Genomic DNA, 25,197 nt, shown 5'->3' with positions numbered 1-25,197 from the left:
CATAGTGATCCAGGTGAGCCGTCGATTGGTCAGCCCCAGCGTAGGATTAGCCGGTCTGGCGCCTTGCATGTCCTGCACAGCAATCCCTTTCCGGCTCGTTCGCAACACGCTGGGCCAATTATTAGGGCAGTTGTTCCCTAAACGCGTTTCCTCCAGGGACATTGGTTGGCTGAAATAAACTTGCTGGAGCATGCAGGATACCTACTTCCGGGCACCTGGCACTAGGTCATCCACTCGAAACGTGGCACTGCCAGCGCATATGAGGTACCGCGCAGTACCTCTATACACTATCGTGCATGCAGTTTCTGTGGCTGAAAGGGCCGGCTCCTAGCAACACTGATATCAAGCGGAGGCCCTGGATCGTGGGTTTCACATTTCCATTCATGACTAGGGGCGTTGCCGCGCAGAGTTCTTCCTTACTAGGCCAGCCGATCATCCACTGGGTTAATAGCACTAGACAGTAGACAGCGAGCCGACTCTAAATATGAGACTATGTGGTATGCATCTATTGAAGCTATGGGCCTAGCGGGTAAGGGCCTTACGTAACCTGCCTTGGGCATGCCGTTCCAGCGATCCAGCACCCCGGGCTGCCACCTTGGCCCATCGCTGGTAGAGAGACCTCGTAGCTGTTCGTGCCTGGTGCGTCTCGGAGACCACTATGACGAAGCCGCAGCATGACGACAATGCATGATCTTAGATGTGACTTGACTGCTCAAAGACAGGCCTTTAACCATAACGAGAGGGATCCGCCTGGTTTCATGCGGCCCGATCTGTAACCTACCTTAGGCGGGAGTACTCCAAATCCGTAGCCCGCTTGAGCTCTTGCTCGGGCGTCGCTTGGGCATTCATCAAGATGTTTATGCCACGCTATTGCCGCTTTCGGAAATGGAAGGACCGGGTAGCTTTTGGACAGCCGATATCGATAAATGCTACACGTAACTTGCTCGTGCCTTTCGGGAGGGCAATATCTCGATTTGCAACTTCGCATTACCTTGCCGAATTACAAGTGCTAGCATGGTCTCGGACGATATAGGCAGTTCACAAACCCTGCTGATGATGGTTACTTTTGTTGCAAACTTTCTCGCCATCAGTCCTAGACTTCTCCGACGAAGATATCATGTAGACGGTACTCTCTGAGCTATCTTTGAGAATGTCGCCGTCGGCGAGACCGCTCCTCGTCTCCAACCCTCGTGAATCCTACCAGATCAACATCATTGCCTGCGCTGCCATCACATGGTTCATTGGTGCGACTTTCGTAGCCCTGCGGTTCTATACTAGGGGGCATCTCTTGCGCAATGTTCTTGGTGCCGAAGACTGGTTTGTCCTCGTGGCTCTGGTTTTCTCGGGGGCAACGTGTGCCGGAATGATCGAGCGTAAGCAGTCCTCTCTCTTCCGAGCAGCATCACAACGGGCGAAGGGTTGACTCCTCTACAGAGGCCGTGTACGGACTAGGAAAACATGCTCTTGACATCAACCCAGCAGTGATTGTGCCCTTGGCCAGGGTAAGAAAGCTCGACGGACTCCCAACCTTTCAGCCGGCTGACCCCTATTTTCCCAGGCCGGATGGTATACCATCCTCTGGTACATGCTATCCCTTCTCTTCACAAAGATCTCCATCCTCCTCCTCTACCTGCGCATCCTAAGCTACCAACACGCCCGCTACGCCGTCTATGCCATCCTCGCCATTGTCATCTTCGCCAACGGCCTCTGGACACTCATCACGGTGGCGACGGCCTGCACGCCCCTCCAAGCCTTCTGGGAACCCACGCTGCCCAACGCGACGTGCCGGCCGTCCGCCTACTGGTTCGCCAACACGGGCCTGCACATCGGCACCGACATCCTCCTCTACGTCCTCCCGCTGCCGGTCATCATCAGCCTCCAGGTGAAACTCCGGCAAAAGCTGGCCCTCTACTCCGTCCTCGTGCTGGGATTCTTGTAAGCCAAGCCGCTCCCCGCCCCCACCCGTCCCCTCTTTCCCCGAGCAACCATCCGCTGATACCATGCCCGAAGCGTCTGCACCGTCTCGACCGTCCGCCTCTGGGACCTGGTCGAGGAGCGCAACCGGCCCGACTTCACCTACGACAACGTCAGCATCTCGTACCTGACCTGCGTCGAGATCAACGCCGCCATTGCCTGCGCCTGCTGCATGACGCTCAAGCCGCTGGCCACCAGGGTGTTCCCCCGGGCGTGGGGGTCGCGGGCGGCGAATCCTGGAGAAGGGTTGGGGGACGTGGAAGCCGTTGCTGCTGGCAGTGGTAGTGGTGCTGGTGGTGGTGGTGCCGGGGGAGAAGGGAATCGCAGTCCGAAAGGCAATGATAGGTGCCGGGAGAGGGGACCGCCGACTATCGGGTCGACGCCCTCAAGGCTGCGGCAGAAAGAGGGACTTTGCTATTACTCGTGGGAGTATGACGACGAGCGGAGCAGTGCTTGTGGGAGCGATCCAGGGCTGCCGGAAGAAAAGGGGGTTGAGGCTGAAGATGTAGGAGTGAACGAAAAGCCGTTCGAAGAGTCTGCGATAGACACAGGTTCGGCAAGAGAGATTGGGTTACAGGGGATGCCGGTGAGGCCACCTACCGTTCATACCACCGGGAAGAACGGCCCAGCTGGGCTGTGAGAGATGATTAGTGTTTACTACTGCTCGTCGACAGGCAACACATTAAAACGTCATATCACAGTGAGCCGCTAGTGATGGGGTAGTAGTGTGTGGTGCGTATAGCGCGATACAAGAGTAATTGAATTGATTCCCGACTATTGTCTCGTATGGAACCAGGAAGCTGGGCCTCTTGAGGACCACATTACAGGCCCACACCCAGCACTGCTGCCCTCTGGAACTTGCTCGAGTCTTTATTACGCCATTGTCCCTGCTGAATCAGGCGCACTCCCATGTTGCAATCTTGATATGACCTGCGAGTTGAGTGGTTAGCCGGCATGAATCGCACATATATCTCCCGCTACTGGTTCGTTAAACTTGCGTACCTCTGAAGGATTAGGCCCCTTTCCTCCCACAGCTTTTTAGTTGAACCACATGACCGTTTTTGTCCCCGAAGGGCTCACTTTTGATGGTTCCACTCAACGAGGTCGAACCTTGCCGCATCTTCAAGCAATGAGATCGGCAACGTTCATCGGCATCTCGTCAATCTGGGTCGAGTAGTACACTACATCATGTTAGCAGGTCGCGGGTACCGAGCAAGAGCGACAACTTACACTCGATATCCCGAAGAATGCGCACATCTTCGCTCGTAACAAAGTTGATGGCGACACCCTTGCGGCCGAATCTGCCAGACCGGCCAATGCGGTGGATGTAGTTCTCACGGTTGCTGGGAAGGTCGTAGTTGATGACCAAGCTGACCTGTTGAACATCGATACCGCGTGCCCATACGTCGGTCGAGATGAGAACTCTGCTGTTTCCTTGCCGAAAGTCCTGCATGATGCTGTCACGCTCCTTTTGTGGCATGTCGCCGTGCATACTGCTGACCGTGAAATTGGCCTCTCTCATCTTGTCCGTAAGCCAGTCGACCTTGCGCCGCGTGTTGCAGAAGATGACGGCCTGGGTGATGGTCAAGGTATCGTAGAGGTCGCACAATGTGTCAAATTTCCAGTCCTCCTTCTCCACGGCAATGAAGTACTGCTTGAGGCCCTCAAGTGTCAGCTCGTCACGCTTGACGAGGATGCGGACAGGGTCTGTCATGAACTTGGTGGTCATGTCGAGGACATCGTATGGGAGCGTAGCCGAGACAACGACAACCTGGGTGGCGGGCGGTAGGTAGCGGTACACATCGTAGATCTGCTCCCGGAATCCCTGGTTCAAGAGTTCGTCGGCCTCATCGAGGACTAGCATCTTGATGTGGCGGGTGCGGAGGTGGCGACGTCGGATCATGTCGGCGACACGGCCCGGCGTACCAGAGACAATATGTTGACCGTAGTCGAGCTTGCGGATGTCTTCGCCCACGTTCGTTCCGCCGATGCAGGCATGGCACTGGACGTTCATGTAGTCGCCCAAAGCCATCACCACGCTCTGAATCTGAGTCGCGAGCTCGCGAGTCGGCGAAAGAACAAGCGCCTGTGTCTCGCGCACGGCGGTGTCGATGACCTGGAGCATGCTGATGGAGAAGGTCGCTGTTTTACCGGTGCCAGATTGCGCCTGCGCGATCGTGTCGCGACCCTTGCAGATCTGGACGATGGCCCGGGACTGCACAGCAGACGGAGACTCATATCCGTAGGCGTAGATACCGCGAAGAAGACTCTCTGTTATAGCAATGGTTAGCGCATCCTACAGCCAAAAGTATTTCTAGACTTGTGGCGCACCTTTCAGCGACATCGACTCGAAGGTCGGATGCACCGTCACCTCTTTCGAGGTGGAGAACTGAATCTTCTCATCGGCTTTTCGGTCGATACCGCCGTCAGCCATCTTGGAGAATGGATCGGTCTCGTGTTTCTGTCGTTCCGGCGGGCTGGAAATGGGTTTGGGGATGGGGTGCTGAGGGATGCGTTGAAGTTGATGCAAGGCGAATCAAATGTTCATGGATGGTCGAGTGGGCCCGCAGGGCTGTCGCCGAAAAAGCTCCACAGTGGCTAAACATCGGCTGAATATGAGGCTCGTTCGAGAGACGCGACGCAACCTTTTTTTGGCTTGGAATCGCAGGTCGCTTTCCTGTCAGTTCCTAAAGCTGCTGACTTGCAACTATTCCAAGTTGCGCTTTTATAACCCTAAAACCCACCAAGGACGTTGAGATATAAAGAAAATGTTACTAGAAGAGCAGCGGTACATCCATGAGGACCTCGAGCGGCTCGAGCAGGGCATCGCCGATCGAATGGGCGAGGAACCCAAGCATGTAAGTTCCAATTACGTGACGCTGTCCACAATGAGAGGCTTATTCCATGGGCAGATCCGCGATCGCCTTAATCGAGACCATGAGGTAGCGCAGTTGCTTGACCAGATACAACGCCAATCGGCCGAACTCCTACCCTTATATGAAGACAAGTCCGGATTGCGATCAAAAGAGATTCTCCAGATCAGCACGGGCGATCCATTCGAAGAGTTCTATCGCCAAGTCGCGAGCATCAAAGAGCACCATTCGCGGTATCAAAACGAGCAGGCCGAGAACTCGGAGCAGTGGTATCGGCCACGCAAAGGTGGCGATGATCAGCCTTACATCGTCGACAGCATGTTCTCAGGGGAGGAGGTGTACGGCCGGTTTTTCGACTTGCATAGCTCCCACGACGCATATCTGAACCTCCCGGGTGCAAAACGCCTTGCGTACATGCAGTACCTGGACGTTTTCGACAACTTCCAAGTGGGCTACGGCGGAGTCAAGCGGGCAGACAAGCTGACGGACCAGTATTTCAAGTACCTTGGCGGGTTGATGGAATATCTGGAGTCGTTCATGCGGCGGACGCGGCCTCTGGAGAATATTGACGAGGTCCTGAACGGCTGGGATCGGGAGTTTGAGACAGCGTGGGATAAGGATGAAGTGCAAGGCTGGCAAACGGAGAAGGCGGCGGCCAAGGCCAATGCGACAATGCGGACGCTGAGCACTGCCGAGGCTGTCTGGTGCGAGGCATGCGAGAAGGAATTCAAGAATGAGAATGTCTACAAGGGCCACCTCAACGGCCGGAAACACATCAAGGCCGCCGAGCTACTCGCGCAACGCGAGGATGCGTCCAACGGCAACACCAATGGCACGCATACCTCGTCGGCACATCGGTTGAAGGAGCGGGCGGTTGCCGAGAGGGAGTTCCGCGTCAAAAAGCTGGTTAGCGCGATGAGTGTAGAAAGGGACGACACGCGGGTGAACGTGGAGCGCCGGCAAGGAATGACAGACCGAGAACGGGCTCAGGAGTTGGAGAACTTCTACAACATGTCTTCCGGCACCCAAAACAAGGGCACGGAAGAGGAGGAGGACGAGGAGGGCGACGACAAGCCGTACAACCCTCTCAAGCTGCCCCTTGCCTGGGATGGCAAGCCGATCCCGTTCTGGCTCTACAGATTGCACGGGCTAGGTCAAGAGTTCCCCTGCGAGATCTGCGGAAACTTTGTGTACCGCGGCCGGCGAGCCTTTGACAAACACTTCAACGAGACGAACCACATCACCAACCTCAAGCGACTGGGCATCACCAATACGTACCTGTTCCGAGACATCACGTCCATAGAGGAAGCCGTGAGATTGTGGGACAAGATCCAGCGGGATCAAAACAAGAACCACATAGACGACGGTGCAGTCGTCCAGATGGAGGATGCCGAGGGTAATGTCATGCCCGAGAAGGTCTATCTCGATCTCCAGAAGCAGGGTCTACTTTAGGCGACGGGCATATGGCGGCCCAGTGGGCACTGTATTTTTCTTAAGGGCTTGTAATGTGTAGATCTGGCTGATACCCAGCAAAAAGACTGTGTTTCCTCGACCTTTGCACCACGGAATCCAACCGCGAAAGCGCGACTGCTAAGGACTTGGCATCAGATGCCAAGCCCATTCATGAACCCCACTTGTCCTTGTCACTTCCGGTCCCACTTTCGCGGGGCACAGCAGCCTGGCCGCTCCGTTGCGACTGGTGTCACCCCGGGGCCCAAACAAATGAACCAGCATCTTCTCAAAGGTAAACAAGACTCGCGCTCCCCAACCAACATAGCTACCATCAGTGGGTTCGCGAGCGCGGATCTCGCTATATACATATACCTCTCAAGAATCTTTATCGAATGGATGACCTGCGATCTCTTGCATCAACGCGTAACCCCGATTGAGTCGCCCAGTCACCATGTGCTGAGCAAAACAACACGACAAAGCCGAAGCGAATCATGGCAGTCAAGTGCAAACCGATCCCCGCGCTCTACACAGTCTACATACTCCGCTCGACCGTCCGCCATGCCTCGCTCTACATTGGCTCCACGCCCAACCCGCCTCGCCGGCTGAGTCAACACAACGGCTTGGTGACGGGCGGGGCGGCCAGGACCTCGCGGCACTCTCTCCGGCCGTGGGAGATGGTAGGGCTGGTGTCGGGTTTCCCCAGCATGACCGCTGCCCTGAAGTTCGAGTGTGTATCCTACCCCTCCCCGGTCTTGCCAAGATCATCTCGTGACTAATAGATCCCTCCCCTTGCTGGTAGATGGGCCCTCACGAACCCTCATATCTCGGTGCACATACCCTCCGGGTCGCGCATCACCATCTCGAACGGGGTTAAGGCCAACGGGCAGCCGCGACGACCATCGAAGAGCCTCGTTTCCGTCCTGTCCAACCTCCACCTCCTCCTGCGCGTGCCGAGCTTTGCGCGCTGGCCGTTGAAGCTGCATTTCTTCGTCCCGGAGGTATATGCGGTCTGGCGGAAGCAGTGCGCCGCAGTGACCGAGAAGTTGAGGCCCGGGTTTATAGTTGCGACAGACTTTGGAGGGGAAGCGCAGGGAGAGTCTGACAAAGAGGATGGCGCGGCTGTAGGCGGGGAGGAGGGGCCGGGGGAGGGTGAACGGGCGCAACCCCGGGGGATCCACGCCCTCCCGCTGGACTACGAACCGATCAAGGACTACGTGGCGAAGGGACAAGATGTCTTTGCGTTTGAGCGTCAGGGCAATTGTGTGGTCTGCCGCGAGGCGATGTCGCCGGAGGAGGGTCTTCAGGCGCTGTGCACGAACGCGGGCTGCGAGGGGGTTGGACACCTCTCGTGCTGGAGCCGGCATTTCCTTGCCGTCCGCGAGGAGGACAGCATCTTACCTGTTCAAGGTCGATGCCCAAAGTGCGACAAGGAAGTACTCTGGGGGGATATGATGAAGGAGCTGACGCTGCGAGTAAGGGGCCCGAAAGACGTGGAGAAGCTGCTTAAGCGGAAGAGACGGCGCATAACCAAGAAAGCATCGACGGCCTACAAAGCGTGATGGGAAGTACCATCCGATTAGGGTCACGCATAATTTGTTCTGTTGGGGGGGGGGGGGGGGGGCATAATTGCTTTTCAGGCGGCGTTGAAAGAAAGGGACCCGAGTTGAGCGAAATCGAGATACCCATGCTCTTGTATCGTTGGTTGACCGATAAATTCCAACATGTGTACTATTATCGCGTGCTGGACCAAAGCGCGGGCAGATCCGAAGCCAGCGAGCACGGGTTGATTTTCTAGAAACTTGCGGCGCGGATGGAAGGCCCGTAGTCAGACCGGAGCCAGCCACTGCTGTCCCAAGATGTCGTCGGGAGTTGCGGGTGGAAATTGCCGACTCGGGTCGCACATGGTGATCAGTCAGCTTGGCTCAGCCCGCTCGGCACCCTGTCCTCAACGTCAAGTCATCGCTGATTGGCCGATGGAGCGACAGAAATTGACGGCCCCCCTGCCAGTATCAGATCTGTGATTGACGACGTCGTCGTTTTGGGGTTGCCCGCAACCAAACACGTCGGCCCCTGGTGGACCGCGCGCACAAACCCCCAGATTGGTGGCTGGGGGGTGTGAGCTCGATGTTGCGCAGGACGCAAACCTGCCTTTCGCATCAGGCCATTTTTCTGTTTCCCTGCACTTCCCCATTTCGTCTTCCAACGTCGCTTGAACTTCTGCGCCGGTGATTTACTAACGTTATCTGCGTGCCCAATTGCCGTTGAGCTTGTCGGTTCACCAGCTGACCACCAGCATCCACCCCCCAACTCGATATTTAGTCTTTCCATTGCTCCGCATACGAAATGCTCTTCGTCTTTGTGCCACCCCCCCCAAACCTCAGACGTGGGCTCGGGCACCAAGACCGTTGCTCTCGTCAGCAACATCGACAATGGGAACCTGCCTGATTTTTTACCGCCAATATACCATACTACAGAGGCCAAAGCAAGACCGGTCAAGACACAACCGAATCCGAATCTGGCTGCCAAGGCCCACCCCATTTGAATGGACGGCCACCGCGCTGCATGCAGCATTCCCACCCCCCCGCTGCAGCATTTCTTTGTATGCGCTGATCCGATATGCTTGGGCGACGACTGGTCGCATCGGTCTTTTTCTGTGAGGTCTTGTCGAAAATGCCCCTTGGCACTTCCCGCTTGTGCTGTTCGCGCCGCAGGATGGGATACTGCGTGGTATTGGGATTGAATGTGGTTTTATTGATTAGCCTCATCATCAGCCTGACTTCCAGCTGCTCGAGCCTTAAAAAAGCCAGCACGAAATGGACGCCCAGGGAGGGCAAGATCATTGGTAAGGCTGCAGACCCACCCGCAGTGCCGGAATGTCGAGTGTGCATGTCGTAGTTTTTGCGCCTCCCAAAACCTCTCCGTCCGCTGCCGCAGTGCCCGCCTTCCCTCGCCTTTCTTGGAACGTCTCCCGTCTCCGGTCGGTCCCCATGTTCCTCGCCCACCCACCCACGTCCCCGTGCTCCGCCTGACCCTTCGTTGCCTCACCTCGCTTCCCCCCCGTTATCTCCAATCTTCCTTTCCCCTTCCCGCCCTCCGACATTTCGACACCCTGGGGTTGAATTCAACGCCGGGTCTTCACCTCCAAACCGGCGAATTTCGGTTGACGCTTGGCTTGCCCGCATCGCCCGCAAAGCCGCAGAGCGAGTTGCTTGCGTTCGCACATCTCAACGGAGCCTCCGTTCGGGGAGCCGAGCCAATTCGTAGTTTTACCTAATCCATCCATCTGTGCGGTAGGTGCGTACGCGCCATTTCCAACAAAACCTTCGCCGAACTCTAGCTCGGCCCTCGCACAACCCTCTTCACTCTCCAGTCCCCGGCACTTCCCCGTTAATGTCTGCTGGCGCATGATCTAATACTGTTCGTCGCACCCTGCAGTCTCGAACCCTACAATGCGCTGGACACCTCTTTGACCCGCCATACCGACCGCCTCCCTTTCCCGACTTTATTTCGAGACGGGCCTGCCCGATAATTTGTCCCCGCTGTCGTCAAACACGGCCGCAATCGTCCTGTTCCGAGCATGGTATCGGTCCCTTCGATCGGCGGGTCGAACGGAGCGGGCAGCGCGGGGGGCTCGATTTCCAATGCGAGCACGAGGGCTTCCCCCGCCATGATCCCCCCAGCAATTCTCGGTGCCGGAGGCGGCGCGAAGCACAAGGCAGGCCAAACCAACGCGAATGGGCACTTGGCAAAGCCGCAGATCCCGCTCAGTTCCATGACGAGCCCTCCGCTCGACCTGTCTTCGGTCGAGAGACGTGGCCAGCCCACCGCGTGCAAAGAGCCTGTCAAGAAGAAGAACCGGCCGCACGGCCTGCAAGAGGCGCCTACCTATCGCCCCACAGAAGAGGAGTGGAAAGAGCCGTTTGAGTACATCAGGAAGATCTCGCCGCAGGCACGGGAGTACGGCCTCTGCAAGATCATCCCGCCAGAGTCGTGGAATCCCGACTTCGCCATTGACACAGAGGTGAGCTTGAGTTGAACCGCAGCCGTCTACTATTCAGCGACACAGCGCTAACGGCAGCTCGTCCCGCAGAGGTTCCATTTTCGCACCCGAAAGCAAGAGCTGAACTCTGTCGAAGGCAGTAAGGCTTCCCCACCCCAGCTCAAACAACCCTCCTCTTCGGAGTCTGCTGCTGAGGGCGATGGTTTAGGCACTCGCGCGAACCTCTCGTACCTCGACGCCCTCGCCAAATTCCACAAACAGCAGGGAACCAACCTCACGCGATGGCCCTACGTCGACAAGAAGCCTCTCGATCTGTACCGGTTGAAGAAGGCTGTCGAGGCTCGAGGTGGCTTCGAGAAGGTCTGCAAGCTGAAGAAGTGGGCCGAGATTGGCCGGGATTTGGGATATAGCGGCAAGATCATGTCATCCTTATCCACGTCGCTTAAGAACTCGTACCAGAAGTGGCTTTGCCCGTACGAGGATTACTTGCGGATCGCCAAACCGGGCGTCCACCAGCAGCTCGAGCTGGAATACGGCGGCCCTCTTACGCCCAGCCCTGCTCCGAGCCCCGTGAAGAGGTCCAACGTTCATACACCTTCCAGCCTCCGGGCAGAGTCGCCGACGAGGAATGCGACCGATGCGCTACAAGCGTCGATGAACGGTCACGCCAGAGACTCCGACCGAGACGTCCCAATGTCGGATGCCCCGTCGTCCGGCACACCCCAGGTCACGTCTGGGTTCACAGCCATCAATTCGGGCGGCTTTACGGCGGTCAACTCAGGCTTCACGAGTGTCAACCGATCGATACACACGGCCTCCGATGGCAAGGGCCTCGCCACCCCCAAACAGTTCGGCACACCAATCTCTTCGTCCAAGAACACGCCGGAGTACCGTCCGTCGTCGCTCGGCCCTGCCGGTCTCAAGCGGCAAATGAGCTGCGACAGCCTGGATTCGGCCAAGAAGGATTCGGCAGCCGACAAAGATGATGGGGATTCTGGCAGCCGTAGAAGCAAACGCTTAAAGAAAGGTGAGCTTGTTTTGTAATTCAAGGGTAATCAGTTGGATACTAATGGCCGTAAAACTCGCAGATACCGTACCGACCGTGGCAGGTTCGCACATGTCACTCTTTCGTTCATCCGTTCCTAGGATACCCCGGGATGAGACTGCAGCACCTGGAGAGGTACCTTGACATGCTCCGTTACTCTTACATAGTCGTTGATGCTGATCCCGCAACAGAAATGCGAGCAGTGCGGCAAGGGCAACGAGGAGGGCAGCTTTATCCTTACCTGCGAGTCTTGTGATCATGGCTACCACGGTACCTGCCTCGACCCACCAATCAGAGTCAAGCCGGAAACCGAGTGGAACTGCCCGCGTTGTCTCGTTGGCGATGGCCAGTTCGGTTTTGAGGAAGGCGGGCTGTACTCGCTGAAACAGTTCCAGGAAAAGGCTGCCGACTTCAAGCAAGGCTACTTTGAGAACAAGATGCCGTTTGACCCGGTTCTCAACTGCCACCGACCGGTCACCGAGGATGATGTCGAGCAAGAGTTTTGGCGGCTGGTTGCCGATTTGGAGGAAACTGTGGAAGTTGAGTATGGCGCGGACATCCATTGTACCACCCACGGCTCGGGATTCCCGACGATCGAGAAGAACCCCGAAAATCCATATTCGACTGACCCCTGGAATCTCAACCTGCTCCCGCTGCATCCCGAAAGCCTGTTCAGGCATATCAAATCCGACATCTCGGGCATGACGGTGCCTTGGGTCTACGTTGGCATGATTTTCTCTACGTTTTGCTGGCACAATGAGGACCATTACTCATACTCGGCGAATTATCAGCACTTTGGTGCGACCAAGACTTGGTATGGAATTCCCGGCGATGACGCCGAGAAGTTCGAGAACGCGATGCGGGAGGCCGTCCCCGAGCTGTTCGAGACACAACCGGATCTCCTGTTCCAGCTGGTCACGCTCCTCACTCCAGAGCAGCTGAAAAAGGCCGGCGTCCGCGTCTACGCCCTTGACCAGCGTGCAGGGCAATTCGTCATCACCTTCCCACAAGCCTACCATGCCGGTTTCAATCACGGTTTCAATTTTAACGAAGCTGTCAACTTTGCCCCTTCCGACTGGGAGCCCTATGGCCTCGCGGGCGTGGAGCGACTCCAACTCTTCCGGCGACAGCCTTGTTTCTCGCACGATGAATTGTTGTGGACCGCGGCAGAAGGAGTCACTAGTGGTGGACTGACAATCCAGACAGCGAAATGGCTTGCTCCGGCACTCGAGAGGATCCATCGGCGTGAGCTTGCTCAGCGGGAAGATTTCATTGCGAAACACGATTTCATCGTCAAGCACCTCGATGCCAAACACCCCGCGCAACACCACCGTTGCGTATTCAGCGGGGAAGGCGATGACGAATGCCCCATGACGTTCAAGATCGACGACGCCGACGTTCCCGAGGAGGAGTACGGCTGCTTCTACTGCAAGGCATTCACATACCTTTCGCGGTTTATTTGTCTCAAGACCGGCAAGGTTCTCTGTCTGTTGCATGCCGGGAGCCATCCGTGCTGCGATCTCCAGGAGTCAGACAGGTATCTCGGAAAAGAGCATGCTCTTTACTACCGCAAGTCGGGCGACGTCATCGCTTCGACGTTCAAGAAGGTGGCGGACAAGGCGCACGTTCCCGAAGCTTGGGAAGAAAAGTACGAGAAGCTCTTGGACGAGGAGGCGACGCCGTCGCTCAAGGCGATGCGGGCGCTCCTCAGCGAGGGCGAGAAGATACCGTACGACCTACCGTCGCTACCAATCCTCAAAGCGTTTGTCGAGCGATGCAACCACTGGGTCGAGGAGGCGACCAACTACACGGTCCGGAAGCAGCAGAATCGCCGGAAGAACGAGAAGGCATGGCAGACCGGGACGCGCAAGTCGGTGGGGAATGCGTCCCATGACGAGAAGGAACGTGAGATGCGCAACGTCGCAAACATCCATCGACTTCTCGCGGAAGCCAAGCAGATCGGCTTCGACTGTCCCGAGATACTTCAGCTGCAGGAGCGCGCCGATGCCATCAAGACATTCCAGGAAGACGCCAAGCAAGTACTCGATCACCGTCAATCCCACTCGATCAGCGCCGTCGAGAAATTGCTCGAGGAAGGTCAGAGTTTCAACGTCGACATTCCAGAAGTTGAGAAGCTGTCGCATCTCTTGGAGCAGCTCCGGTGGAACGAGAGGGCCAGTGGCAGTAGGGGCACAAGCATGACCCTAAAGGAGGTTAGGGATCTTATCGACGAGGGCCGGCGTCTCCATGTTCCACCTTACAACGACCACCTCGCGCATTATGTGGAGCAGTTGGCCTCCGGTCACATGTGGGACAAGAAGGTACAGGAGTTGATCAACGCTGACTCGGTCCACTATCCCCAACTTCAGGCATTAGCCGATCAGGTACAAGCGAACGCCTGGCCAGTCTCCCCGGAGACAATGGCCGCCGTGGATCAGATTCTACACAAGCAACGCGAGGCCCATCGGCAGATCATGGACCTGAATGAACGATCGCAGGATCCCGACTACAGGAAGAGGCCGAAATACTCCGAGGTTGCAGAGGTTATGAAGAAGATTGAGGAGCTTCAGGCGAAGCCGACGGGCACGCACGACCTCGAGAAGGAGCAGAAAAGGCACGAGGACTGGATGCGCAAAGGCAAGAAACTGTTCGGCAAGACCAACGCGCCGCTGCACATTCTCAAGAGCCACATGGATTATGTACTCGACCGCAACCTCGACTGCTTCGATATCGTGCACGACAAGCCGCGGGTCCCGGCCGAACCTGCATCCAGAGAACCGAGCCCCGAGAGAGAAAAGGTCAATCGCTGGGAGGATCCTAAATTCCGCGAAGTCTTCTGCATTTGCCGGCGCACAGAGGCGGGCATGATGATCGAATGCGAGTTATGCCACGAGTGGTATCACGGCAAATGCCTCAAGATCGCGCGCGGAAAGGTCAAGGAGGACGATAAATACACGTGTCCGATCTGCGACTGGCGCGTCAAGATTCCCCGCGATGCCGCTCGTCCAAAACTGGAAGATCTCATGGCTTGGCAGGACGAGATCCCCAACCTGCCATTCCAGCCGGAAGAGGAGGAAGTCCTCAAGAAAATCATCGACAACGCCCAGGAATTCCGCAACCACATCGCTTCGTACTGCAACCCGATTCTCGCGACGGCCTCGGAAGCGGAGACACAACGGTTCTACCTCCGCAAGATTGAAGGGGCCGAGATCCTTCTGGCATACGAGACGAACTTCTTCCGTCAGGAGCTGCACAAGTGGAGCCCTGTCGCACCGGATCCGCCCCCGGTTCTCGAGTCGTCTAAGAGCACGCGCAAGCCCCGCCCCACCAAGCTGCAAAAGATGCTGGCCCAGTACGGTGTCGACGATCCCGACGACCTTCCCGAGGACGTCAAAGGCAAGGCCAACAGCCTCAAACGCAAAGCCCTCAACGCGGAGGCGGCAGCGGCAGCGGCGTCAGCCGCGCCGGGTTCCATCGTCATGGTGGCTCCGAGTCCCGGGTTCGGGCAGCAGCCTCCGCATCCGTTCTTCTCGCGGAATTCATCGGTCCAACCATCGACGCCAGGTCTTGCTGGCAATTCTCAATCCGCTCGCGGAGCTGACGCGTCTTCGTCGACACACAGCCAGCAGGGTAGGTCCGAGCCTGCTTCCATCCTGCGGAGCAGCAGCATGGACATTGACGCCGGCTCTGCGCACCCGGCGTTTTTCATGCGCGACGGCGCCAGCGGCGCAGGCCCCCAGCTCCTCGTCGCCGGGGACGCTACGCACGACCTTGAGGAGCGCCTCCTCGGCGGCGCGTTCGACGATGAGGAGCTCAACAAGCATCTCTCCACGGCGGCCGGCAAAGACAGGGTGCTGGAGATCCTGTCGCGGACCGAGACCGGTCGGAGGCGGGCCGAGGATATTTTTGGGAGGGATGTCTGGGGCGAGCAGCACTCTAGGGTGGTAGCTGCTACGGCTAGGGACAACGATCCGATCGGGATTGGGGTCGGCAACGAAGGCGACGGGGATGATAGCATGTTTGTGGACCTGGTGAATGAGGATGACGACGAGGATGGAGATCACCGGAAGAAGGTGGTGGGTGCGGTTGTGGAGCATTCGAACGCCTCGGATGGGCTGGAGGAGGACCGAGGCGAGGCGGCGTCGTTGATGGATGCGCGTAAGGAGACGTGACTTTGACGGGCCGTCTGGGGTCCAGGGCTCTCTTTCTCTGCCGATCTATCGGATCTACCGATTTTATCGGTTTCTCGATTTCTCAATCTATCCCTATCATGGCGAGGTCCGGGTTGTGAGGGTTGTGAAGCGGTCACCGAGACACAAAGCATTAACACGGGAGGGGAGGTTGCGTCTCTTTTGCGGTGCATTACGGCCAGCGTGGATGGCAGGCAAGGCGTTACTTTATTCCCTGTAGTCTAGTATGTTGGGTGGGCGTACGAGCTCTTCTGGCTTTTTGGTATGGTGGTTTGGAGTGAGACGCGGTGGGTACAAAGTTCGTCTCTGGTATCTGGTCATGGACAGACAGGACAGGACAGGACAGGACAGGACAGGACAACCACTACCCACGCCATTGTCATTGTACACTATTTTTTTTGTACTTGGTACTTCACGCTGCTATGAATGCTCAACTGGACTGGGTGGCTGGCTGGGAGGAGGGCAAGGGGAGTGGAGTGATGGCGGCATATCTGCATTAGACAGGGGTAGAGTATTAATGCGTAGTAGTTGATTCACCTCTTGAGAATTCCTCGAGGCAGTTTTGGGTGCGAGACGCTGTACAGTACAGTACATCCCAGAGATGTGTGGTGAGAGCCTGGCGTGGCTGTGCCGCAATGTCGGGTTGGAAACATTCCGCTAAGGTCATTACACGGTGGAGTGGAAGGATCGGATCGTCTTGTGATGAGTTGCCAATTCAGGATATCGATGGCATGGAAGGGAAGATCTCTCGGTGGATTGGTGGGCACACTCTTACAACTTGGGCTCCCTTGGTCCGGAAACGGTCCTCTTGCTCCGGAGCCCACAATCGGGTACCCGAGACCAAAAGCGTAGGGCGAGGCCGCGAACCCGAGTTCTGGTGATGCTTCACATGTTTTGTTGACGGGATGATACCTTTGCTAAGCAGCACTGGGTATTTCTCTCTCCGCTGGGGGAGGGGGAGGTCCGGACAGCGGTTAGTCCTCCTCCCAAAGACGGACCCACTCAGCTCTCCCTGCACACCAATCCAATCCGCTAAATTTAAGTTGTAAAGCTGTCACTATCACAAAGCAAGCCATCCTCGTGACTTGTGTGTGACAATATACGTACTCGGCGTCGTGAGGCTTGCTCGGCTTGACACGAGAAATCGACTTTGCGAACCGCGAAGTGCCGGGGGGATCGGCGCCCGCACTTCCAAGTTGAGTCCACCAACCGTTCTGCTGGGCGAGTTGTGGGGCCCGAGGGCAAGCCCATCCGGGTTGTGCCAGTGGTCAGGAGGCGCCGGAATGAGCGCCGGTCACCCTTGGCGACGCTGGGTCCCAAACTCGTTCAGAAAAAAGAATTGGACATATTTCGAAATCGGGATGAGCCCGAGATTTTCCCAAAAAGCACAGTAGGCTAGCGGGATTGGAAAACGACGGACCCAGGGTTGGCGTTTATCACGGTCGAGCGCTTGGATATGGCGGCTTGCATGGGATATGCAGCTAACAATAATTCGAAGCCACCAAGTTTAAACCCTGGATTCAAATACTGTATTCGTTGAATCTCCAAGGGGCTTGACTAAGATGCCGCGCACCCTCCGTGTTAGCGTGTAATACGGATGAATGGATTACACAATCGAATCGGACAATTCATCGGTCATTTCTGAGAGTGCCTGTTCGAGTCTGTAGCCAACAGGCATAACGACAAAGGCCAACGGCACACGCCTCTCGGGGGCTGCGCGGAAAGGAAGCAAATTGGGCTCCACCGTGGGTCTCGATGGCAGCCGGGAACCGCTTCTCAATTGTTCTCGAGTTTCTCGATTGAATTGGTTTCTCTTGGCATATTGGCCCGGACCCCTTGCAAGCTTTCCCGAGCTTTTTCGTTTCGGTCCGTTGGCAACGGGACCAGCCAAACAAACACGGCGTGTGTGGGCCAACGCTCGAGTCGGGGCATCCCAAGACACGGACAGTCCAGTGCGGTGGGTTCGTTCGTCACGTCCCTCCCCCTAACTTAGCGCGCCGCCAGTGCATACCCAGTCTTTTAGCCACCGCGGCGTCAGACACAGCAGCACACTGGGGCTATTGCCCCACGGACCAGAAGAAGCTGGCCGTGCGTCTCGATGCCTCCTCAGTAGTACGTTAGGCGCTATCCCTCCGAGGAAGTCGTTCCCGGACGGTGGGAAAGTCGCTCATCAAGGATGGAGGTCTTGTGAGATCAACACCGGCCCGAGTCCTCCTTGCTGGGTCCTTCCCTACAGGGAAACCTTTGTGCTGATTGTCTCCCCCAATATCACCACCACCAGGACACCCGATGGAAGAAGCAACCGCCGGACCCCTATTCCGGAGCATCCCGGTCGTCGAGGAGAGCGTACCGTGTTGCTTTCCAATACTTCGTTTCCCGCGCCCCGAGACCACAGTTCGCACTAGTGGGTGGGATCTGGATGCGTTCTATCTTCCCGCTAAATGCGGGCAGACAACCGTTGCAGCGTGACATTGCAAAGCCTCGGATCCAACCACAGATCCATGGCCGCACACCATGATGGTGGGTTGGCGTTACGCCGTACCTGCAGACGAGCCGTGTGCTGGACAGGGGGGTTGGAGGGTCAATCAGCCCGGGCCCCAGGCTGGCGGCATCATTTTGGAGAGCCCAACTGGAAGTGGTGCCGGCGGTGGCTTGCAAGGATGGCACACTTGTCCGCAATCATGGGTTCTAAATTCCAGCGGGGAAACAGCGGGTCGAGGACCCCTGGGAATCCTTCCGTCCTTGTCGCTAATCGACAAGCTAGCGCCTGTGTACAGTAGCTGCTGCAGGGCATGGCGAAAGGGAAGGGAGATTGTTTTTGACTGGCTCCCGGAAAGGAACCCCAAAGGAGCCCAAGAGGGAATGACGGCGCGCCGGGGGGGTGCGTTGTGATACTGGCCGTGCGAGGTGCGCCGAGACAGATGAAGGCATTTTATAATGGGCCTTTCTCGCCCAGAAGCCGCATTGTCAAGATTGCCGCGGCCGTGCGATCCAAGGATTGTGCCCCAAAGACGCCTTCCCAGTCCCCTCCACCGTGCGGGTAGCCCAGAACCTCCCGACCAGCGGTACCCAATGATCAGCCCATCTCTCGTCCGATCGAGATCCTAAGGTAAACACAGTTACACTACACGCACAGTAGTTACTGTACTCTGCACTGGCGGAGCAGACGGTGGCAGGCTGGGCATTTGCGGGGACTGCGAGACATCCAGTTCATCCGCCGAGGGCGCCGAGGGCGCCGGGGGCCAGCGACGCCAGGAACAAATACTGCGGCAATCAGGAGGCGCGCGGGCGGCCGTGCGCGGCTTCGGCTTTCTGGGCAGGCACTTTGAGGAAAAGCAGCTCGACGCCTCCATCTCGCCAAGGTATGGACAGCTCTTCTTCGTTTCCCGGTTTTCCACCTCGGTGTGGTGGTGCAGACCAGGAGCCGATGCACATCCCCTCCAATTTCCCGCCCCATGCATCTTCACTATCCCCGGGCAGCGCTTCGGCCACGGAGCTCCAAAAAGCAAGCCCTGAACAAACCCCACATTACCCCTCCCCTCCCGAGCTTTCAGCACTGGCCGGTTCTCCATCTCATTCACCTCCGAACTGTTGTTGTTGACTTTGGCCCCCCATTGTGTTACAGTACACAGGGGAACTATTGGAATCATTTAGACCCACAGTCGCCTCGATACTCGATCACGCCAACTGATCAAGCAGCTGATCGCTCAACTCTCGCTCCTCTAGCTCCTCTCTCGCTCCTCAACCATCTTCAAGAACAAACAACGCTTCCCATTCCTGCACTGACACGCAGGCTGGTGGCTCCCACTGCTCCTCTTCCCCTACAACGTTGGGCCCAGCTTATCCAATCGCAACCCCCCCCTCCCCCTCACCCCGTCGCGTCACGGGCACAGCTCCAAATTCCCCGCCCATCGGATCCGGACCGCCGCCCGCTGCAGACCGCCCGTCACTGGCCGATTGCGCTCGCTGACGGACCACTGAGACTACGTCCACGTATAACGAGACAGACATGGGCCTGTTTTCGAGGAGGGACAGGGCGCCGAAGGCGGCCGAAAACCCACAACCAACACTCTCGTCGTCACAATCAAAATCGTCGCTCACGTCAGGTTCTTCGAGCATCATTAGTCCCATCAATACAAGCACCCGCATCCTTAACCGGACATCGGCCGGTACCACAAGCACCACCGGCCCAGGGACCCCGTTGACGCCTTTCTCGCCCGGGCCCAATCCTGCTATTGCCAAAATGGACATTCCTCGACCGCCAGACCCGCAACTCGACCCCGCAGGGTACCTGCGCAGCCTGAGCGCCGTCCGGGAGCGGTGCAGGATCGTGACGGCCAAGGCGCAGAAGAACGACCTCAAGCACTTCGACGTGGATATGCGGAAGTTCCCAGATGTCGTGTCGTTTGTGGCGAATATCATCAAGGCAAGTGGCTCCCATGCCCGTTGGGCTGGACGCGTTTTGGTTGCCTCGGGTTCCCGCGCCTCGCAGCAGAGCTAACCTCACAACCTCACACAGCGAGACTATGATGCGCCCTTCACGAGCATTCCCCCGCATGGCCGGTATCAGCACTTTGGCGTCGGGGGCCGCGACAGAATCGCCCATCTTCTGGCGACATGGCCCGAGGAGATCGACAACACGGAGAAATGCAAGCGTATTATGGACCTCTTCCTTGTCAGCGTGCTCCTGGATGCCGGTGCCGGTACCGTATGGAGCTACAAGAGTCCGGAAAACGGGCGGATCTACCGACGGTCAGAAGGCATTGCTCTTGCGACTTTGGATATGTTCAAGGCCGTACGTCTCACCTCCCCTAACGGCGCCCGCGTCTTTTGGCCTCTCTCCGCAAGCTAACGCCGGTTACAGGGTCTGTTCTCCGGTAACAAGGACAACAAGTACCAGGTAGACAAGGAGGGCCTGCGGCAGTTGACCGTGGAGAAGCTCGCCAACGGGCTGCAGTCACGACCCGGGAACGAGATGGCCGGCCTGGAAGGCAGAGCACAACTCCTTATCCGCCTTGCGGACGCGCTCGAGCAAAGCAAGGAGTACTTTGGCGAGGATGGCCGGCCGGGTAACATGCTCGGTACGTTTTAGCCCCGTGACTCCCCAACTTTAACCCTCCACGTTTGCGCTAATTCCAGGGGCCAGACCATATTCTTTCCCACCCGGCAACGCAGGCCTCTAGTGTCATCATCGTCCCGATGCCGGTCCTCTGGAACGTGCTCATGAAAGGTCTCGCCCCCATCTGGCCGCCCTCCCGGACAGCCATCAACGGCGTCTCCCTGGGGGATGCCTGGCCCTGCAGTTCGATGCCCCAGCCAGCCCAATCACCCAGCAGCCCGACCTTTTCTCCGTTCCCCAACACAACGGGCCAAGCCAACGGCGTCGCGCCCTGGGAGTGCATTCTCCCGTTCCACAAGCTTACCCAGTGGCTCACATACTCGCTCATGCAGCCCATGCAGAGCATCATGAAGATCCAGTTTGCGGGCCAGGAACTCCTCACGGGCCTGCCCGAATACCGGAACGGCGGCCTCTTCATCGACCTGGGCGTGTTGACGCTCAAGCCCGAGGACCAGGAACGGGGTCTGAAGAACTATGCCGATCACTGCCAGCGCACGGGCGCCAAGGGCGTCGAGGTGGCCCCCATGTTCGAGCCGGGCGACGATGTCGTCGTCGAGTGGCGCGGCGTCACGGTCGGGTTCCTGGATCTGCTGTGCGCCGAGGTCAACAAAGCGCTGAGGAACGAGCTGGCGGGGCACGAGCTGAGCTTGGCCCAGGTATTGGAAGCCGGTAGCTGGAAGGTAAGCTTTTTTTTTTTTTTTTTTTTTTTCCGTTATTTATTGTTGGTTTTGCAATGCTGCTGCTCGTTCGCATCCAGTGCGCTGACCAGATATCATAGGGAGGGCGAGAAATCGCAGAAGTCAGCCGGCCAAACACCAAGGAGCCACCCATCCTCATTGACAGCGACGGGACAGTGTTCTAATGATGTTGGATTCTGACGGGGATCAGATGGGATGGGGTTTAACTTGGATAAGGTTGGGGTTTGCGGCCGGCATGAAGTAAAAAAAAAAAAGAATTCTAGTGCAGAACAGGCCTCTCCCAGGTGGGACTTGACGTGGCCACATTGCATCTGGGCATGCTACAGCTTTCTATGGCATTTTCAGGGGTTGACGGGTGTCCATCGTCCATTGTGATTTAAGGCGCTTTGCTACGCTGCATCATATTTGGGGATTGCGGCAGGTAAATATACCTCTGTACCGTCCAGGATTCTCCTGTGCTCAGCCCGCAAAATATGTATTGTAGTACATCCATCCTGCATGCCTAGGTATGCACGAAATATCAAGGGCTTTGGAGCATGCTCCACTCTCCACTCTCAGCATCACCTTCCCATGAAACTCCTAACGAAGTCCTTGTTGTGGAACTCCCTGACCAACTCCCATCCGCTGGACTGCTTGTCGTACTCCCCAAAGATGATGCCGTATCCAACCTGGTATCCGTACTTGGCGACGCACAGCTCCTCGAGCTTGCGGAGCTCCCCCGCGGCACCCCAGACGCGCCGCAGGCTGTTCGACCCGTCGACCGTGCAGGTGATGCCGGTGGAGTCGCTGTTCATGTCCAAGGTCAGAGCCTTGAGGTTGGGGCAGGCCCGGATCAGCAGCGGGTGCGCCCTGGCGTCCTTTTGGTTGGGCTTCATGGTCAGCTTCTCCACGGTGGGCAGGAGAAGCACCTTGGAGTTTATCGCCTTGGCTAGCGGTGGGGGGTGGATGAAATCTAGGACTTGGAGTTCCCGCAGCGCCGGCATGTTGGCCAGCAGTTCCACGGCCAGAGTGCACATCCTGACATTCATCGGCGTGTACTTGGCTTGCGGCTCTCCAACCCGCCCGTCACCCGTTGCGGAACGCTCCCATTTACATCGGATGGAAGCTTTGCTGTTGACTGGTTAGTCGCTTCTAGGCTGCCCGCTGAGGTTCGTCTAATTACTTGCGTGTTTTTGTTGGTCAGATGAACGCCGTCTTGCGCAGATAAAGCATCCAGTTGAACGGGTTGCCGGGGCTGTTGGTGAACAAGCAGAGGTTGCGGTGCGTGAGGTTGTATGCAGTGACTACCGTACGGAACCGCTTGCAGACCAGAGACATGTTCCTGTACACGTTCAAACGCGTTGGCCGCCGCTGCCAGGACCGGCTCCCGTCGTCGCGTTCGGCTAACTCCCAGATTTGCAACAGGATTTCGGCCGGTAGCTGTTGGAAACAAGAGGAAGCAGTGCTATGTTGTTGTGTGGCGATCACCTCCAGCGAGGCAGACGCAAAAGTTATGTCGCCCACGTCGCGGTTCCCTGGTCCGTGTCGACGTGTCATTTTAGATGTAGGTTTTTGAAGCTCGAGATCGTCCTTTGAGATGATCTACACTCTGCAATCGAGTCAATGGTTTAAGTAAAAGAGGAGGGAGACGGCAGTGTCGTGTTTGGCGCTGGCGAAGGAACGGAAGACGTTAAGGGAGGTGTTGCGAGAACAAGGGGCCAAAACAACTTAAGGGCAACTGCTTAGCAGAGAAGTACCTTAAGCACAATCCTTCCGCATCGGTGTGTTACTAAGTTACTTGAGTCCGTGCAAACCGTTCTAGTTACTAGTCTGTCTGAAAGCTTGTATCAGTGTGGTCAGCTTGCACCGTCGCGGTTAATATCAAAACCTAAAGCAAGCGTGATAGCGTCGCTTCCATGACACGTGGAGCAGCAGATAATGCAATGCTACAGATAATTGTCATTATGCAAAACAAAGCCAAAGTGCGCAATATCAATGAATTCCAGGTACTGATGGAGACTAGTCGTGACTCGTCGGACACTAAGCAGTCAAGCGCAGCATCTCCAAAGGATGATCACTACCTGATGAATCCGGACTGGAGATCATAAAGTACTGTGTGTGGTAGCGGCAAGAATCTCCTTATCTCAGCGAGCATAATCACGTCAAAGGTACATGGAAACCCATTATTCAGAACCTATTGTCAAGGTTGCCGACTGCTCCTTCTCGTTCCGGCGTGCTGGACCTCGTCGCCGAGACGTGGCAGGCGGGTCCTTCTCAGGATCGTGCCCGTCCCTGCGGCCACTCACGTCGCAGTCTCTCCATTATGCCACAGATTTCCGTTTCTCCTTTTCTCGATCTCGAACTTTTGACCATACAACCTTTCACCCCGGGCCGCCATTGTAGAGCGATGAACGGAGCAGGTACAGCTTATCACTGCGTGCTATCTTTGACGCCTTCTCCATCAAGTCTCTTTCGTTGCAAGCGAGACATCATCAGCAACATCATCATCATGAGTCGTCGTGGGGGTTCCAAGAATGCGAATAGTCGTAGAATCGCCGGCAATGCTCCTGGTTACCTCGCCCGCCAACCTGCCGCAGATATCCGGACTCAGAACTCCCGATTTTCCTCCACGAAGAAAAGGTAAGTACTGGCTTCCTCACTTCCCGACCTTGGCCTTCTCGATACCTTGAGCGCGGCTTTGGAATAGCAACTCGGCGCTGCCATGGCACCAAGCGAGCTGACAGGTACTCCAGTGCTGCCGCGTCGGATATATGGCAGTATTTCCATCCATCGGCCTGGACCCCTGGCCGTGCGACGGTAAGCGTCATCAACAACAGCGAGGCAAAGCCCGACAGCGTCGCCTACGCGCTCCTCTACTTTGACGACCACCCGCACTGGCACGGTGAGGACATCCTCTACGTCAAGTCGAACCTCGAGCTCTTGCCCGAGTATGCCGAGAAAAAGGCGCTGCTCGTCAAGCAACACAAGGAGCCGAGCAACGAGGAAAAGACGAAGCGTACTGTTGCCCAGTTGACCGAGTCGATTAATTTCAAGCGCTACGGGATCGAGGACGGCCCCGACATGGAGTACTACGATGCCCATGGCAATTCCAAGACCATCATTATCCCCGGTAACTGGATGCCCAAGGTCTACGAGCTGCCTGAAATGGCCAGCTGCGTCGACACCCCCAGCGTCAAGTATTGCCCTGCCAAGAAGGACGCCATCGCCGTCTATTCTTGCCGCAAATGGGATGAGGGATACTTCTTTGTCGCTTGGTTCGTCATCGACGAGGTTGAGTTGTTCGCAGCCAACTCGCTTGCGCTTGCCCGCAAGGCGCGCGAGCGGAAGTGGTATATGCCCACTCACCTCCCCCAGAACTGCCGAAATGGGAAGAAGATGGCTGACACTGGCTGGACAGGACTACTGACATCTCCCGCGAGTGGGCGGCAGTCAAGCTGCGCAAAGTCCATAGGGACGATCCACTGTGGGCCCCTGCGCCACGTCTGAAGCACACGCACACTTAAGACAAGGATGCAGCGGCCGGGCATATCAAGGAGGGGAGCACCGTACGCGTGAACGGCGAGATGGCCGAGGAGGACGATCTGATCGGCCTGAGGGATGAGGAGGCCTCGGATTGAAAACAAAAACCTTCACACGTATGTACTGGGGCGGATTTGGGGTAGTACAGCAGCTAGTTCTGCTACCGGTGGAGATTGATGATAGGGTTGGCAGCTCAAATAGCTTAATCATATCTCAAAATGCGTGGGTAAGGCGAGGCCACGTCAAGGTGACTTAAGTATAATGGATTAGCCAAGGCGGCTGCTTGGTACCTGAGCTCTCCTTTCCATCTTATCAAGACTTCTGCGG

General features: G+C 56.9%; 9 protein-coding genes across 9 annotated transcripts; 6 read left to right on the top strand and 3 right to left on the bottom strand.

Moving 5' to 3' along the window:
* Window positions 1-1,150: 1,150 nt before the first annotated feature.
* On the top strand, window positions 1,151-2,614 carry MFIFM68171_04717 (Rhodopsin domain-containing protein; the record flags this gene model as incomplete). The annotated part of the gene is made up of 4 exons (XM_071060137.1): window positions 1,151-1,373; window positions 1,435-1,502; window positions 1,559-1,935; window positions 2,011-2,614. The coding sequence occupies 4 exons, from the start codon at window positions 1,151-1,153 to the stop codon at window positions 2,612-2,614; spliced, it is 1,272 nt and encodes a 423-aa protein (XP_070916238.1).
* A 482-nt stretch (window positions 2,615-3,096) lies between these two features.
* Window positions 3,097-4,408, bottom strand: FAL1 (RNA helicase; the record flags this gene model as incomplete). The annotated part of the gene is made up of 3 exons (XM_071060136.1): window positions 3,097-3,155; window positions 3,205-4,245; window positions 4,306-4,408. The coding sequence occupies 3 exons, from the start codon at window positions 4,406-4,408 to the stop codon at window positions 3,097-3,099; spliced, it is 1,203 nt and encodes a 400-aa protein (XP_070916237.1).
* Window positions 4,409-4,742: 334 nt separating this feature from the next.
* Window positions 4,743-6,299, top strand: sap61 (Pre-mRNA-splicing factor sap61; the record flags this gene model as incomplete). The annotated part of the gene is made up of 2 exons (XM_071060135.1): window positions 4,743-4,832; window positions 4,887-6,299. 2 exons carry the CDS (start codon window positions 4,743-4,745, stop codon window positions 6,297-6,299), a joined length of 1,503 nt encoding a protein of 500 aa, XP_070916236.1.
* A 491-nt stretch (window positions 6,300-6,790) lies between these two features.
* On the top strand, window positions 6,791-7,858 carry SLX1 (Slx4p interacting protein; the record flags this gene model as incomplete). Its single annotated transcript, XM_071060134.1, has 2 exons — window positions 6,791-7,026; window positions 7,099-7,858. The coding sequence occupies 2 exons, from the start codon at window positions 6,791-6,793 to the stop codon at window positions 7,856-7,858; spliced, it is 996 nt and encodes a 331-aa protein (XP_070916235.1).
* Window positions 7,859-9,876: 2,018 nt separating this feature from the next.
* Window positions 9,877-15,516, top strand: MFIFM68171_04713 (Lid2 complex component lid2; the record flags this gene model as incomplete). The annotated part of the gene is made up of 5 exons (XM_071060133.1): window positions 9,877-10,320; window positions 10,390-10,438; window positions 10,508-11,326; window positions 11,388-11,479; window positions 11,536-15,516. The coding sequence occupies 5 exons, from the start codon at window positions 9,877-9,879 to the stop codon at window positions 15,514-15,516; spliced, it is 5,385 nt and encodes a 1,794-aa protein (XP_070916234.1).
* A 4,027-nt stretch (window positions 15,517-19,543) lies between these two features.
* MFIFM68171_04712 (Uracil catabolism protein 4) lies at window positions 19,544-21,515 on the top strand (the record flags this gene model as incomplete). Its single annotated transcript, XM_071060132.1, has 5 exons — window positions 19,544-19,960; window positions 20,054-20,329; window positions 20,399-20,615; window positions 20,681-21,333; window positions 21,432-21,515. 5 exons carry the CDS (start codon window positions 19,544-19,546, stop codon window positions 21,513-21,515), a joined length of 1,647 nt encoding a protein of 548 aa, XP_070916233.1.
* Window positions 21,516-21,911: 396 nt separating this feature from the next.
* On the bottom strand, window positions 21,912-22,379 carry MFIFM68171_04711 (uncharacterized protein; the record flags this gene model as incomplete). Its single annotated transcript, XM_071060131.1, has 1 exon — window positions 21,912-22,379. The coding sequence occupies one exon, from the start codon at window positions 22,377-22,379 to the stop codon at window positions 21,912-21,914; it is 468 nt and encodes a 155-aa protein (XP_070916232.1).
* A 151-nt stretch (window positions 22,380-22,530) lies between these two features.
* MFIFM68171_04710 (uncharacterized protein) lies at window positions 22,531-22,887 on the bottom strand (the record flags this gene model as incomplete). Its single annotated transcript, XM_071060130.1, has 1 exon — window positions 22,531-22,887. One exon carries the CDS (start codon window positions 22,885-22,887, stop codon window positions 22,531-22,533), a length of 357 nt encoding a protein of 118 aa, XP_070916231.1.
* Window positions 22,888-23,839: 952 nt separating this feature from the next.
* Window positions 23,840-24,854, top strand: MFIFM68171_04709 (uncharacterized protein; the record flags this gene model as incomplete). Its single annotated transcript, XM_071060129.1, has 3 exons — window positions 23,840-23,970; window positions 24,084-24,680; window positions 24,749-24,854. 3 exons carry the CDS (start codon window positions 23,840-23,842, stop codon window positions 24,852-24,854), a joined length of 834 nt encoding a protein of 277 aa, XP_070916230.1.
* Window positions 24,855-25,197: the final 343 nt, after the last annotated feature.

This window comes from Madurella fahalii, assembly GCF_045866475.1.
Source record: "Madurella fahalii IFM 68171 DNA, scaffold_2, whole genome shotgun sequence".
NCBI lineage: Eukaryota > Fungi > Ascomycota > Sordariomycetes > Sordariales > Madurella > Madurella fahalii.
Note: the sequence above shows the minus strand (reverse complement) of the source record. Positions and strands in the feature narration are given on the sequence as shown.